At 36.2% G+C, this 17,030-nt stretch overlaps 1 protein-coding gene across 5 annotated transcripts in view; it reads right to left on the bottom strand.

Moving 5' to 3' along the window:
• The window catches only part of DCAF17 (DDB1 and CUL4 associated factor 17), a 52,125-nt gene that overhangs the window by 6,351 nt on the left and 28,744 nt on the right, over nucleotides 1-17,030 (bottom strand). For all 5 annotated transcript variants that reach the window (XM_063648310.1, XM_054477014.2, XM_054477012.1 and 2 more), the window contains exons 9-12: nucleotides 9,691-9,833; nucleotides 4,720-4,829; nucleotides 1,729-1,819; nucleotides 622-705 (exon numbers count right to left, since the gene is read on the bottom strand). In XM_063648310.1, coding sequence (XP_063504380.1) covers nucleotides 622-705; nucleotides 1,729-1,819; nucleotides 4,720-4,829; nucleotides 9,691-9,833 — 428 coding nt within the window. The remainder of the gene's footprint in view (nucleotides 1-621; nucleotides 706-1,728; nucleotides 1,820-4,719; nucleotides 4,830-9,690; nucleotides 9,834-17,030) is intronic.

The following is a 17,030-nucleotide window of genomic DNA, read 5'->3' as shown; positions in this document are numbered from 1 at the left end:
ATACGAATAATATAGTTAGATAGTCTAAATGGATTTAGAATTTACACAATGGTTTATATATTTAAAGCATGATCACTATCAGCTGATTTCATAAATACTTCCAATGCCTTTTTAAAGGAAGGGGATAAAAATGTATTAGCTCAGTGACTCATAAAACCAACTTGAAGATAAGAGCTGAACTGATTTATCATGCCCTCACATCCTCTTCCTCTGGCCTATGGACATTAACAAACATATTCAATTCTAGCAAGTAAAAAATGAGGCAAAAACCATAAAGTCATCAGGATATAACTCAAGAATTTTCCCTTAAGAGATTTCCCTAGAAAATATACACATCAACCAAACCAAACCAAACCAAACAAAACAATAAGCTAATTGTGTTTTCAAATTATTTTGGTCCTATGAACTTTTCTGCAAATAAAACTTTAAGAATAATTACAATATGAAAAGAGAGGATGGTGGGGTTGCACTGGTTGAAATAGCATGCACAACCCCACCCAACTGGCCTGCCTGCAACCCCTCAACCCCAACCTCTACCCCAGGGTATGGGTAAGTATTAATATGAAATTCACAATGCAAGGACACACTGGCTTGGTTTGTCATCTCTGGCCAAAGCAATACCTCTTGTTCTGGGTCATCATCCAGAAGGTTAAAACTTTTTTTTACCACCCGTCCAGAAGCTGTAACAGTGAGTACATTTTCATTCTGTCATATGGAAAGAAATAAAAAGATATGACAAGTTCTATTACATGCAGTCAAAGGTAAAATGTATTAACAAATTTGGTAAAACTTACCAACCCTTCTCCCACATCCACAATTCTTTCCTCAACTGAGAAAATTCTGAATCAGATTTCTGATCCTCCGTTTCATATTTTGACACAGGGTCTCATTCTGTCGCCTAGGCTGGAGTGCAGTGGTGCGATCTTGCCTCACTGTAGGGGCACAATCTTGGCTCACTGCATCCTCTGCCTCCTAGGCTCAAGTGATTCTCCCAGCTCAGCCTCCCCAGTAGCTGGGACTACAGGCATACACCACCATGCCTGGCTAATTTTCTACTTTTTGTAGAGACAGGGTTTCACCATGTCACCCAGGGTGGTCTCGAACTCCTGAACTCAAGCAATCGGTCTGCCTTGGCCTTCCGAAGTGCTGGGATTACAGGTGTGAGCCACCATGCCCGGCTCAAAAATACTTTAATGGCTAAAATGCCAGAATGGGCAAAAAAAAAAATTTAAAAGATTATAGATTAGCTGCCTCGTTCACCTGACTTTTGCCTTAGTATATAGTACAGCAAATAAAAACGTGGATCTCTTTTAGAAATTTCCCTCCCCATAATTTTCTTTGTGGTCTTAATTTATACACTAAAAGAAAAGTAGCATCTGGAGTTAAAGTATGGTATGTGATTTTTAAAGACTTATATATTACCCCGATTAAATTTAAGTTTGCACAATTAATTAGACCCAAAGGTTGATAATTCATCAATAAAAACTTAAAAGGAAACTCAGAAAAGAAACAGAAATCAGCAAAAGACAAACTCAATATAGTCAACTTTCTTTAAATCTCAAATGTACATGGGGCTAAAACTGGCTACCCATGTAGACAAAATGTACAGACTTTTATAGGGCTGTGCTGTTGTTTTCTGCTACACTCAAAGGCAAATATATTAGCATATTATAGTCTTATATAGAAAAACAATGATCTATAAAGGATTTTAAAGTACTCTTGACTTACTTTATTGTTCTCCCTGTTGGCCAAAATGACAAAATCTTCAGAGATCTGATGTTGAGAACTATTATTTTCTATTTCAGTTAGCTTCAAAACTCTGAGAAGGGAAAAAGGATTCTGAGAACCTAAGACTTAAAAATACCATCAAAGTGTCAAAGTTTAAGTACTGAAATAAAACTCAACAAATAAAAATTATAGTAACAACACTGAGGTAGTTCTCTTGATTAGTCTGCAGTACTAATAAGTGATCACTAAATGTCCATGAACTCCTTCAAATTCGGAGATTCTGTTAAACAGAAAAACGTGGGAACTGTGACAACAGGTGCCATTGAAGTAGGTAATGATCAGCTTGGTCAGGCCTAAGCTATTTTCCAAACTGGCTTAATGAAAGTTACTCTGAAGAACCTTATCTCTGCTATGCTGTAACAGGTCTCTAACATTTCAGCTCTAACAATTATGGCAGATATTTGCATTTTTGTTTCTGAAGTAGGATGAGATATCTATGAGCAACACTTAGGGTTAACTAAAAAGAAATTCAATCAGCAATGAAATCCACACCTAAATAGAAACTCAGAGTTTTCATGATAGACTAATATTTAAAAACTACAACTGAAAATACTATTCTTTTTTCTTAGGATTGGTTATATTTAAAGATTTGGGGTTTTTCAGTGCAAATGGACTCATGGATCAAGCCTATTAAGAGAAAATAAAATAATTTGCTCACCACCCACAGAGATCTGTTTACATTGTTAACAAGCTTCAAAAGCACAATGTTTTACAAGCTCAAAGTCTCAAATGCAAAAAAAAAGAACAGCAGAGAGAAGCAGCTATGTGTCCAGAGACTGCTGGAGACCTCAGAGTTCCCAAAGACCAAGAGATCAAATAATAATTTAAATTATTCACTTAGTCTTTTTAGTGGCAATATTTTTAAATGCTTATATTGTAAAACCTGGCAAAAGGCCATACACTCTTTGTGGGCCTTGTTTTCTTAAGTTCAAACTAATATGGGTGGTAACAAACATTAAAAGTAAGGCTTACTGAAGCGGAACGACAGTTTAAGATGTGTAAAAATAATCTTATTTTGTTAAATCCTTTCATCTTCCTTATATTAATAATAGATCCAGAGAGGTAGACTGATTACCATGAAGCATAAAAAATAAAGGCAGACACTTTCCTTTGTTATTTTTTATTTTTTTAGAGACAGGGTCTTACTCCATTACCCAGGCTGGAGTACAGTGCTACAATCATAGCTCACCGCAGCCTCGAACTCCTGGGTTCAGCTGATCCTCCTGCCCCAGACTCCTGAGGAGCTAAGACCACAGGTGCCCACCATCATGCCTGGTTATTTTTTATTTTTATTTTTTGTAAAGACGAAGTCTCACTATGTTTCCCAGGCTGGTCTCAAACTGCTAGTTTCAGGGGATCCTCCTGCTTAGGCCTCCCAAAGTGCAGGATTATAGGCCTAAACCACCAAGCCCAGCCCCTTCTCTTCTTATTCAACAAATACTGAGCATCTACTCTGTGCCAAGGACTATGCTTAGTGCTGGGGTTATAGGTGTCAGCAAAACAGACTCTTTCCCTGTCATCATAGAGTTTATGATACCAAATAAGGTATTTAAGCAAAAGATCACAAAAATAATTTATTTAAGTTGCCCTAAGTGCTACAAAGGAAGATGACACAGTGGGTGCAATGAAAATATAATGGGCAAGCAAATCTAACAAGGGGCATCAGGGAAGGTCTGTGGAAAAGTGACACTGAAGCTGGGCCATAAAATATGAATAGAAATTAGGCAGGAGAACAGGTAGGGGAAACAGACTCCAAACAGAAGGAATAGGCCCTCAGTTTTCTGAAAAGACGGCATGACTAGAGTAAACTGAGTTGGAGGAGGGTCTTTCGGACCATGCTAACTATGTTGGTTTTTATCCTAAGAGCAATAAAAAGCCATAAAAAGGTTAAAGCATTTGAATTCACTTGCATAGGTTTTTGTATTTCTTCATGTTCTTAAAAATCATGCTAGCTGCTGAGAAGAAAACAGACTTAGTGCAAGAGTGGATCCTGGAGCCCTGGAGTGGGCTATTACTGTAGCCTAGGCTAGTGATGACAGTGACCTGACCAAGATGATGACAGTGGCCAAGGGCAGAAATAGGCAGATTTAAGAAATATTTCGTAGCAAAATAAACTGGATTGAGAGGATATATGGTATATATGTATGAGAGAAAGAGAATGCCTGTAAGGGTTTAAATGTATGTATATTGATGAAAGACAAATTGGTAAGAAGGTATCAGGAATGATTCAAGATTTCTGGAATGAGCTTAGATGAGAGGTTGAGGCTAGTATATACATTTTGGAGTTCTCATGTATACATGATCTTGAAGCCAAAGGAATAAATAGAATCATGCAGAATGGAAATAGTGAGAAAAGAAGAGGGACTAAGACCCAACTATGGACATTCAACAATTAAAGTCTGGGTAGAGAAGGAAGAGCACGAAAGCAAACTAAAAAAGATAGATGAAATAGGAAAATATTCAGAACTGTGGTGTCAGGGATGCCAAATGAAAAGTATTTAAGGGAAGGAGAGGTCAGTTTGTGGGAGATGTGTGTGCCCTGAAACCAATCAAAATAAAACAAGATTTACTTCAAACAATCCACTTCCTTTCCTGTGTCTAGGCTGTCTTTCAGAACAAAGACAAATACTCTTCTTTCTTATTAACCCTAGAGAATTAACTAAGACCTGATGAGAAAGGGCCAGTCTGTAATTCCCTTTTACTCGCATATCATCCATCAAACAACGTTTTCAAATTTAATGTTTACAAACAGTAATGTTGAGTCTGAAAGAATAAATTCAGGTTTTCTATATGCCAGTCTCTGAGGAAGCACCCAACAACAAGCTAATTATTTCCATTAATTGGCTCACTAGTTCGCTGGCAAAAATAAAGATGCCAATAAATGCTACCAAAAGCTGCTCTTAACTTTCAAGTGCTAATGAGATTACTCACTTGACTTGATTTGGACCAACATGTATTATTCTACCAGAAGCATCAGGATGGAAATAGATCCAGTCAGATTCTAGAGAACAACAGTCCATTTCTTGGATCCCATTTTTTGCCTGAAGTTGGAAAAAAGTATTAAAGACAAAGATTAAGGGAAAATCAAATGACTTTACAAATCTAACCCAAGTGATAGATCAGTAGGTCAAAGGTACACAGAAGAAAAAATATTAACCAGTTAAAGTGGAATATATTTGAGGGCCAAATGAGGACATGCAAATTTGAGAAATTCAAATTTAAATTTAATTTAAATTCAGAAATGTCATGGATTTGTTCTGTAACATACCCTGTATCTCACAAACAGGAGTAATAACACAAGAGATACCATATCTAAAGCATCTACTTTGTGTCAGGAACGGCATTTGATGCTTTATAGGCACTGTTTCGTTTAATCTTAATAACACTCAAAGGAAGTATTGAAAACTGATACACAAAGAGAATAAATCATTTGCTCAATTTTTTTTGGTTTGTGTGTGTGTGTGTGTGTGTGTTTTTTTTTTTAAATAGAGATAGAGTCTCGCTATGTTGCCCAGGCTGGTATCAAACTCCTGGCCTCAAGTGATCCTCTCACCTTAGCCTCTTAAAGTGCTAGAACTACATGCGTGAGCCACTGCACCTGACCTTGTCCAATATTTTGAACCTACTAAACAGCAGATCTGACTCCAAAATCCATGGACTTTCCATTATATAACTCTGCCATAATCATGCACATGCAGTTCTCCACAACTTCTTCCTCTCTTCCCTATCCCCAACTATCTTTCAATCAGAAGAGCAGATAACAAAAAATGAACATGTAAACAAACCTAAATCCTCAGACATGGGTCACAGAATCTTGGATAGGTCAAATGTTGAACTCTAATATCTGAGGAAATGATCTAATACTGCTTAGCTTTTAAGGCAAGAAGAGATTTCACTGTAGTATATTTAGATATTAAAATAAAGAAAAAAACCATCTGATATGTTATCATATGTGTACACAAATGTTTTACCTTATATCCAGGAGCACTGGGAACGAATATCAACTTGGATATATTAAGTTCACTGGCTTTACAGAAGTCATTTAATTTAATTTATCTAATGTAAAATGAAATGATGCCATATTTCCTACTAGATATTCATGAGTTTTGAAACACTAAAGCTTTTAAATTCCATTAGCATATATTGATAGACTACTATGTTCTAGGTATCAGACTAGGCATCCATACCTCACATCAATTAAACATAATCCTTGTCATCAAGAAGCTTATAGTGTGGGGGGAGGCAAAAACATAAACAAAAAATAACAAGGCAGTTATTGTGAGCTATGATTGTGCCACTGTACTCCAATAAGCGATTGATCCATGCACCAGATATCCATGTGAACACAATTTTGGGAGTTAAAAAAAGGTTGAAATGAGCTTTAAAGGATAAGTAGAAAATAGCTACAAATAAGAGACAGTAAAATCAAAAGTACAGAAGTGTTAATTGGCCAGGGGCAGTGGCTGACGCCTGTAATCCCAGCACTTTGGGAGGCCGAGGCAGGTGGATCACTTGAGGTCAGGAGTTTGAGACTAGCCTGGCCAACAAGATGAAACCTTGTCTGTACTAAAAATACAAAAATTAGTGGGCATGGTGGTGTGCACCTGTAATCCCAGCTACTCAGGAGGCTGAGGCAGGAGAATGGCTTGAACCCAGGAGGTGGAGCTTGCAGTAAGCCGAGATTGTGCCACTGCACTCCAGCCTGGGCAACAGAGTGAAACCCTGTCTCAAAACAAAACAAACAAAAAAACCAAAAGTATAGAAGTGTTAATCCATATAGTATGCATATAAACATGAGTAGCAGGTAAAATTAAACTGAAAAGTATAGTATCCAGCCACGAGACTGGAGAGGTAGGCTGGGGTTATATTGTAAGTGCTTTGTATGCTATGATTTATTTTTATTTTTTATTTTTTGAGACAGGGTCTCACTCTGTTGCACAGGCTAGAGTGCAGTGGTATGATCTCGGCTCACTGGAGCCTTGACCTCTTGGCCTCAATCAATTCTCTCACCTCAGCCTTCCAAGTAGCTGGGACCACAGGTGCACACCACCACACTTGGCTAATTTTTGTATTTTTTGTGGAGGCAGGGTTTCACCATGTTGCCTAGGCTGGTCTTGAACTCCTGGGCTCAAGCGATCTGCCTGCCTAGGCCTCCCAAAGTGCTAGAATTACAGGCATGAGCCACCGTGCCCGGCCTCATGATTTTTAAATTTTTTGGAAGGTAATACATTTTATGTATCAAATCAATGAATGAGTTTCAATTTTTCAAGAATTTCTACAAGAATCATAATTATATCTAATAGAAATAATGGTATTATTACATTTTACATAAAAGAAAATTAATGTAATTAAATATGTTGATTGATTGTAACCACTGAAATTAATGTGTCCATGATGGTGTTAGCTCCAGATGCTCCTTGAATACAAAACATGCACATACTATACATACCTTTTTTTTAGGAGATTGTTCTCTTTACTGTAATATCTAATTAAAACATGCAAAAAAAAGATTTTTGTGTGAAATACTAGGCAGCTTACTATCAGCTTCTATTGTTTTTATTTGCTCAGGTGTTAGATTTTAAAGCTCAGTTTAATAGAGAAAGCTATGAAACATTTTCTGAAATCTTAAGTTTGGCTGCTTATGTGTTTTTTTAGTTATCCACTCTTCTGACTAACAGGTGGGGAGTTAATAGTTATACAAATCATTAAGGCAATGTCACAGTGATAAAATTGTGATAAAAGGACTAAAAACTTCCCCTGAATTTGGCAGCTTTTTAAGAGTATGCTGAAATATAGATTGGAATAAATGTTATAATCAGTTATTATAGAAGGAGCGTATGTGACAAGCATGCTTGATATACATGTTGAAGGCCATTATTTAGATTTAAAGTAATTCCTTGGAAACCACAGGGGATTGCTTCCAGGACCCCTCACAAATACCAAAACCCACAGATGCTCAAGTACCTTATATAAAATGGTGCAGTATTTGCATACAATCTATGCATCTATGCACATCATCCCTTATACCATCCTTTTTTTTTTCTGAATATTTCCAATCCATAGTTGGTTGAATCCACAGATGTGGAACCCACGGATATAGAGGGCCAGCTGTATCTGCACGTGTGTGTGTTTGTGTATGAAATAATAGGTACTATCAGTTCTTATAAAAAAGAATACGTGTTAAATGTCCAGAATGTGAACTGTGCAGGATTTCACTAGATCCAAAGTTAAGTGAAAAAGAGATGTGACAGGTCCTGGTGGCTGAATGATGTCCACTCGCTGGGAGGTGACCAACCAAACCAAGACTTGTCACAGTGCAAAACAGCCCTTAGAGAGTCCTTTATAAAAGAGAATGTCACTGGGCTGGGTCAAATAGGAGCTGCCATGTGATAAGTATTTGGGGAAATGGAAGGAACAATGCTCCTACAAAAGAAAACTAGAAGACACATTGTCCCCTGATGGCCATGACATCAAGGGAAGTGGATAAATGGACCCAACGCTATGCTGATCTGCAACCTGGTAAAAGGTGATCTATAACGTGCGTGGTGAAAGGTGATCTGTGACTCTAAAAGCCACTGGAGGCAAAAGTGACTGATTGAGCAAGGTCAGCATAAGCTGAACCTGCCTCAAAAAAAAAAGCAAATTCTTCTGATACATCAAGAGGGAGGATCACTTGAGGCCAGGAGTTTGAGACTAGCCTGGGAAACATAGCGAGGCCCCATCTCTACAAAAAATAAAAAAGTAGCCAGGCATGGTGGTGCGCTCCTATAGTCCCAGATACTCAGGAGGCTGAGGTGGGAGGATCACTTGAGCCCAGGAGGTTGAGGCTGCAGTGAGCTCTGATTGTGCCACTGCACTCCAGGCTGGGCAACAGAGTGAGACTCTGTCTCTAAATAAATAAATAAATAATAAAAGTAGTGTTGCACTGACATGTCCATATGAAATGAGAAAAAAATATCAACAATTAAAGCTTGAGTGATTTTTCTATAGTGCTAGCTACTCAGGAGGTTGTGGCAAGAGGATCACTTGAGCCCAGGAGGTTGAGGCTACAGTGAGTTGTGATTGTGCCACCGTACTCCAGCCTGGATGACACAGTGAGATCCTGTCTCGAAAAACAAACTAACCAACAAAAAACATAATCAGCAATACAAAATAAAAATGGAACTCCCCCCTTAACTCACTTTTTGCACTTATCACAATCACTGTACTTAACACATTGCATCTTATTTTTCTACATGTTTCCTTTGAGAGTATAACTTGAGGGAAGAGATTGTGTCCTTAGTCATGTCTGGCACATGGTAGGCCCTCAATAAATGTTTATTAAATGACAAATCAATGCCTAAGCCATTTTAAAAAAGAAAATAAAAATGAATTCAAAGGGTACAAATTTCCATTGTTTTACCACGTACCATTTCTACCTACTCTGCCATAAATAACTTAAGAATATCCTTAAAAATTCAAAATGCTTCAATTTACCTACACTGTGACCACCAGAGTTCCATCTGGTTCTGCTCTGGAAGGCAAAGAGCAACAAACCATGGAGAAGCAGAACCAACAACACATTCCACCAGCAATTTCAGAAGCAATGTGAACACATTCCATTGGTGATTCCCCCTGTGGAGAGGTTTTACATGAGATTCCTTGCTGGGAGATTGGTGAGATTAAAAAAACCATAAAATTCTTGTTGCTATAAGAATTTTCAAATGTTAATGTTTTAAAATTATGGGTGATACACACAAATGTTTTCTATATTGTCTGTATTCTTCTGTATTTTAAATTGTTTGCAAATTGTTAAAACAAATGCATAAAAAAGTAATTCTTAGGAATGTGGGCCTATTTGAGAGGTAGAAAATAAAGAATTTGATACAAATTTGCTAATAAAAAGTCTGATCACTCATTTACCAGGGAATTGTCTTTTAGGGCACAAATATGGAAAACTCCTTTCTGTTTCTTCTTATTAGGTGTGATGATGTAGTGCCAAGGATGGCCTCCAATCTGAAAAGCATTCTCCAGGGATGACACCTCAAAGAGCAGTGGTGGCATGTCTGCAGAGACAGGAAAAGGAATTCATTAGCTGCACTGTTCTGGGGGCTCTGGACTATTCATTAACTGAATTCAACCTTTCTTTGCATGCAACATCTATAAATTTCTATTAATGAAAAATTACTATGTTCAAGGAAATAAAATACAATCAGGTAAGGAGTTTATTGTAAGAAAAGAAACAGCCAGTCGGAACCTAAATTAGGCTGAATCAACTTTCTAGGTATCTGTTTTCAGGAGGTATATGTGGCCCGCAGGTGAGCAGAGATTAAAACTGGGCTAAAGGTGTTTATGATGGTAAGAAATGACAAAGTACATTTAATAAAAGTAGCAGCCATTTATTGAACATCTACTATGTAAAAGACCCTGGGTTAGATACTATTTCCAACTCTCATAATAATCCTACAAGGTAATTAGGTCTAATAATGCCTTCAAATGTGAGGAAGAGATCTTCCACATCCTGGACTAACAGGTATACCCAGGTATACATCTATCTTGCTTAAGATTTCCAGTACAGAGGAGTATTAGTCCCAATGAATGTAACCACTTAGGAAAGGGCCTGTCACAATGAAAGCTTTATTACAGGATAGTCACTACTACCACTATTATCATCAGACAAGTTAACTTTAAGGTAGTTCAGATATATCCAGTCAGTTTCTGTTGAAGACTGACGCTGTAAAATAAATTTCTCTTGGTGCTAAAAAGCACCAAGAGAAATTTTTAGTCATCTTCTTTTATCACAACTTTAAGTAGGGCATAATAAATCTATTCTTAGATGCATAAATAAAAGGTATAGCAATTTTAGAAGACCTGAATTCATTTCAAGCAGCCTTTAGGAAACACCACATGGTCTGTTTGGGCAGGTGGCTAGCCTATGACTCCCTTGTTTACCCTCTAACTTGAGAATTTAATTTTTAGTTTATGAGACCACTACTATTAGTAAAGTGGCTTGTCTTAGGAATATCATTCGTGTAAGAGTCACATGTTATATACAGAAGTGCATACTTTATTAAGCATCTTCATAAGGACAATGTACTACTTAGAGTTATACGTGGGAAAAAAACAAATGGTTCACCCTTAAACAACATGAGGGTTAGGGGCACCAATCCCCTGAGTAGTCAAAAATCCACGTATAACTTTTTATTTTTGAGACAGTCTCGCTCTGTCACCTAGGCTGGAGTGCAGTAGCACAATCTTGGCTCACTGCAACCTTCTCCTCCTGGGTTCAAGCAATTCTCATGCCTCAGCCTCCTAAGTATTACACAGCCTCCTAAGTATTACAACCTCCGAAGTATTACACCTGGAATTACAGGTGTATGCCACCACACTCAGCTAATTTTTGTCTTTTTAGTAGAGACAGGGTTTCACTACGTTGGCCAGGCTGGTCTCAAACTCCTGGCCACAAGCGACCCGCCTGCCTCAGCCTCCCAAAGTGCTTGGATTACAGGTGAGCCACTGTGCCCAGCCAAACTTTTGAGTTCCCCAAAACTTAACTACTAATAGCCTACTGTTGACCAGAAGCCTTACCAATAACATAGTCAATTAACACATAGACTAGTATCTACATATGTTTGATGCACTCATCATGTACCTAACTTTTTCTTAATTTTTTCCATATTTCTAGGCTATGCGGTTCATCTGTGATTTTTTTTTTCAAATTGTGGCAAATCTCCAAAAAATTTTCCTGTATTTATTGAAAAAAATCTGTGTGTAAGTGGACTTGTGCAGTTCAAATCTATGTTAAGGGTCAACTTTCATAAAAAGTGGTTCACAAAAAATATTGAGGAAAAAGACGAGACAAGCATAAACATATCAAATATATGTCAAGTGCTTATTTTTTTAACCTTTTAAGAAAAGGTAGTATCTTTAATATATAAAGGTCTTTTTAAGCTATAAAAAATATAAACACCCCAATAGAAAAACGGACAAAAGGCAGGAGTTGGCAAATTATAAGAGAAATACACATATTGTATGTGATGATATGGTGGATGAAGAAGAGAAAAATTATTAAAAGAAAAACATACAATTAGAGTTTGAATTTGGGGTTGAAATCAACTAGGTATGTTATAGAGAATGTGAAATTTAATATATAAAGAATATGAAATTCAATATAGAGGACATAGGAATTCAAAATAGAAAAAAAAAAGTACAAACAGATGTACTTAAAAAGCAATACTTTTCCCAGTAAATGCAAAAAATGACCCAAAAGTAGCACTATTACTCTGCCCACAACTCTAATGTACCCTGAGAACCTAAGAGCCCCAATTTTGATCTCTAATATTATTCTCAATGAAAAAGGCCTAAAAGTTCTCAGAGTAGCTGGTTCCATGTCTTGTGGTAAGAAAATCTGATGACGGGTGTGGACAATCTGTTGTTTCGAGAAAGCAAGGATGTTTCATCACAAGGATATCAGAGGGTAGTGTTAAAAAAGTAGGAGAGCCAGCAAAAGGGCTTTCACTTCCTACATTGTGAAAAAAAGGGGACTTAAAAAGAAAACAAATATTATGATTAATTAAAATACTTTGAATCTGTGAAAGGTCAAATAATACTTTTAAAAATAATTTTAACATAAAGCATACAAAATAACTTTACTATTTATCAAAGAAGAAGGGCTACACCTGTAATACAATATGATTTTTTCTAGAATTTTTAAATGTAGGGGATAATTAACTTGATATATTTCTTCTACCGAATAAATGTTTACTTAGAAAATTTGCCCAGGTGTGGTGGCTCACGCCTGTAATCCCAACACTGCGGGAAGCCAAGGTGGGTGGATTGCTTGAGCCCAGGAGTTCGAGACTAGCCTGGGCAACATGGCAAAACCTCACCTCTACTAAAAATCAAAATTTTTTTTTTAAATTTAGATATATGTTAAGTAAAATTATAAGGTATAGAAGAGAGGATATAACATACTGCATTTGATGTAGGAAAGAAGATTAAATATTTAAAGTATGCAAACATACATTTGCTTATTTTTGCAAAAAGAAACAATAGTAAGATAAACCAGAATCTAAAAATAATGGTTATTGATGAGAGTAACAGGATTAAAGGAAATAATAAAAAATAAAAACAGAAAGCAATGAAATAGAAAATGGGGCTGGGCACAGTGGCCCATGTCTGTAATCCCAGCACCTTGGGAGGCCAAAGTGGGTAGATTGCCTGAGGTCAGGTGTTCAAGACCAGCCTTGCCAAGGTGGCAAAACCCCACCTCTACTAAGAATACAAAAAAACAATTAGCCAGGTGTGGTGGTGCGTGCCTGTAGTCCCAGCTACCCAGGAGGCTGAGGCAGGAGAATTGGTTGAACCAAGGAGGTGGAGGTTGCAGTCAGCTGAGATTGCGCCACTGCACTCCAGCCTGAGTGACAGAGCAAGACTCTCTCAAAACAAAAAGAAAAGAAATTTCCAAGAGTGTATCTTTTTATTCGGTTTCAACTTTTCAACTATATACACATTTCACAATTTCAAGAATAAACTCAAAAGGAAAACAGCAAACCCCAAAATCGAAAACAAAATGAAACAAATGAATCTAATTAGGTCATGCTGGTAGCTTAATCCTATAGAAAAATGATTTCAAATTGCCTTTGAACACATCACTCCATGTGTATACTTATTGGGCTGTACACTAAGGAGAAAAGAAACTGCAGGGAAATCTTAACCTTCACTCCATACTTTTTTTTTTTTTTTTTTTTTTCCTTTTTGAGACAGAGTTTCACTCTGTCACCCAGGCTGGAGTGCAGTGGCGCAATCTCGGCTCACTGCAACCTCCACCTCCTGGGTTCATGCGATTCTCCTGCCTCAGCCTCCCGAATAGCTGGGATTACAAGTGCACACCACCACGCCTGGCTAAATTTTTTCTATTTTTAGTAGAGACAGGGTTTCACCATGTTGGCCAGGCTAGTCTTGAACTCCTGATCTCAAGTGATCCACCTGCCTTGGCCTCCCAAAGTGCTGGGATTACAGGTGTGAGCCACTGCACTTGGCCCATACTTTAGTTCTTAGTAGTAACACTGGTACTGCAATTTTAAGACTATCATATATATATATATAGTAGGATAAAGTTTTATTAGAAATCAAGAAGCTCAGTATGAGTTAAGAGAAATACAAATATAATCAAAAAAGAATGGCTAAATTTGGAAGTATGAAAATGAGCTAATGAATTTTTGTTTTAATGTATTTCTCAGCTCTGTTCATCGAAAGGACCTAAAAGTAAAGATATCCAACTGCAATGAACACAACTAGATCTGGGTCTCTGTTGTGAGTTGACTTGTGCTCCCTCAAAAGATATGTTAAAGTCCTAACCCCTAGTACTGGTAAATGTGACTTTATTTGCAAATAGGATCTTTATAGATATAATCAAGTTAAGATCATACTGGATAAGGATAGGATCTAAATTCAACGACTGGAGTCCTTATAAGGAGAAAGATATTTGAAGACACAGAGGGAGAAAGGCCATGGAAAAGCGAGAGGCACAATTTGGAGTTATGCTGCCACAAGCCAAGAAACACCAAAGATTGTGAGCAACCACCACAAGCGAGAAGGGGTAAGAAAGGATTCTCCCTAGAGCCTTCTGAGGGAGGCTACCTCTGCCAAGACCTTAATTCTGAATTTCTAGCCTCCAGAACTGTGAGAGAATAAATTTCCATTGTTTAAAGCTGCCCAGTTTGTAGTGTTGCTCTCCAGGAAACTGATAGTCTCTAATGACATTCTCTACTAAAATGGCCCCCTATTAGAAATAGGAAAGTTAAAGGTAAGCCTGGGACACATTATTCTAGAAAGCGAGGAAATTCTCTAAGATTACTGGAGTGTGTCAAAATGGAGTTTCTGTTGGCCAAATTCAGGACAATTTGAACATCATTAAGAATAATAACTATTACTATATAATATTGGACAAATAAAAAATCCATGAGTCTATTGTGTTTATATATGTGTGTTTGTCTGTAAAACATTTTGCTGGCATCTAAAGTGACTATTATACCAACTCCTTGCTCTGAATATTGATAATTAAAGGGAAGAAATAAGTCTTTAACTTGCCTTTTGGAAGGAATTACAGTTTATCTCTAGTTGATGAGTTAAAGCTTTTATTTCTAGAAAAATGCCAGCTATTGAAGGTAAAAGGAGTAACAGAATTTTAAAAACTGCCATTCTGCAAATCACATGGCACAACTGATTCAGGCAAGGATCACTAATAGTTATAGAAATATGCTATTTGTAATCACAAAATTAGAAACAAACTAAATGTCCAAAGTAGGGAACCGGTTAAGTAAATTACGGTTCATTTGTAAAATGGCATATAGGTCAAGTTCTTAACATCTCAAGGAGATGCACACACAGAGAGAGAACCACTTTTTTCACATAGGTAATACAAGCACTACATTTTAAAAGTATCAGAAGATATAATGAAAACTAAGTCTTCCTTTGACCTGTATCTCTTCTGATTTATCAAGTTTTTATGTGTCCTTTCAGATATTCCAAGCAAATCCAAAAGCACATCACCATATATATATTCCTTTAATACATGAGTATGAATACTTTACGCAATACTTTACACAAATGAAGATTTTTATATACACAGTTTTGCACCGATTTTTTTTTCTTTTTTTTTTTTTTACTTAATAGTACACATCCTGGAAATTATCCTATACTGGATAATTTCTGGCAAAAAGAATTCTTCTATTTTTTTTTTTTTTTTTTTAATCTCGCTCCATCACCCAGGCTGGAGTGCAGCGGCGCAATCTCACTCACTGCAACCTTTGTCTCCTGGGTTCAAGCGATTCTCGTGCCTCAGCCTCCTGAGTAGCTGGGATCACAGGTGCTCACCACCACATCTGGCTAATTTTTGTATTTTTAGTAGAGACAGGGTTTCGCCATGTTGGCTAGGCTGGTCTCGAACTCCTGACCTCAAGTGATCCACCTGCCTCCGCTTCCCAAAGTGCTCAGATTACAGGCATGAGACACTATGCCCAGTTAAAACTACTCCTTCTTTTTAACAATTTAGCAATTAAATTTATGATACAGCTAAAGAATGATATAATAATACTAATGTCACTTACCAATGTATAGATTGTTTCCAATCTTTCGCTATTAGAAACAATGTTTTAATTGTAAATTTATCACTTTCTGTACAAATGAATATATCTGGGATAAATTCCTAGTACTGGAGTTGCTGGGCTCAAAGAGTACATGCATTTAAAATTTTGATACATATTAACAAACTGTCATATTGACAAAATGTTGGGGGCCATAAAGGGTCCCAACAATAAATGAAAGTGCATAAAACTTTTACCAACCATATTGTATCGAAAGTTCTAACTTTTTGATATTTAAGAATCTGAAGAGATGTTATCTTATAATAATTTTAATTTACATTTCTCTTATCAGTGACATTGAGCTTTGCACTCCCCTAATTAAAAGTCATTCATATTTCTGTTTCTTTTAAACAATATCCTTTGATCATTCTGTAATTGTGTTATCACTCTTTTTCTTATTGATCTATAGAACCCTTCACATATTAAGGAAATTGCTGCATTACAGTATGATTTGTAACTATGTCTCCTGTTGTTATTTGAGTTGGTTTATGTTGTATATTTCTGGGGATTTTTTGCCATGCAGTACTTTATTTTTATATAATCAAATTTATCAATCTCTTCTTTTATGGCTTTGGGTTTTGTGCCATACTTAAAAAGGTCTTCCCCACACTGAGATAAAAAGATTCTCCCAAGTTTTCTTCTAAAACTTTTAAGTCTTTGATCCATCTATTATTTAAGAGTGAGATAGGATTACAACTTTGTTGTTTTCACAAGGCTACCTATTAAATAATCTAGATGGAAATATTCATAATATATTAACATCAAAAAGTGGGTTAGGCTATAGATACATGCAACAACATGAAACGAATCTCAAATATAATATGAGATTTATAATATATTTAATATATAATATGTAATTAAATATATATTTAATTATATAATATATATATTTAATATAGATAATATATAATTAAATGTATATTTTATATTAATATATACTATATTAACATAGTATATATAAATATATACTATATTATAATATATAAATTATATATAATATATTAAATATTAATATTAATTAATATATAACATTATAAATATTAATATATTATATATTTAATATAGACAATATATAATTAATATATTAACATATTATATAATATAGTATAATATATA

The sequence above is a fragment of the Pongo pygmaeus genome, chromosome 11, assembly GCF_028885625.2.
Source record: "Pongo pygmaeus isolate AG05252 chromosome 11, NHGRI_mPonPyg2-v2.0_pri, whole genome shotgun sequence".
NCBI lineage: Eukaryota > Metazoa > Chordata > Mammalia > Primates > Hominidae > Pongo > Pongo pygmaeus.
This window is presented reverse-complemented; position numbering and strand designations above follow the sequence as displayed.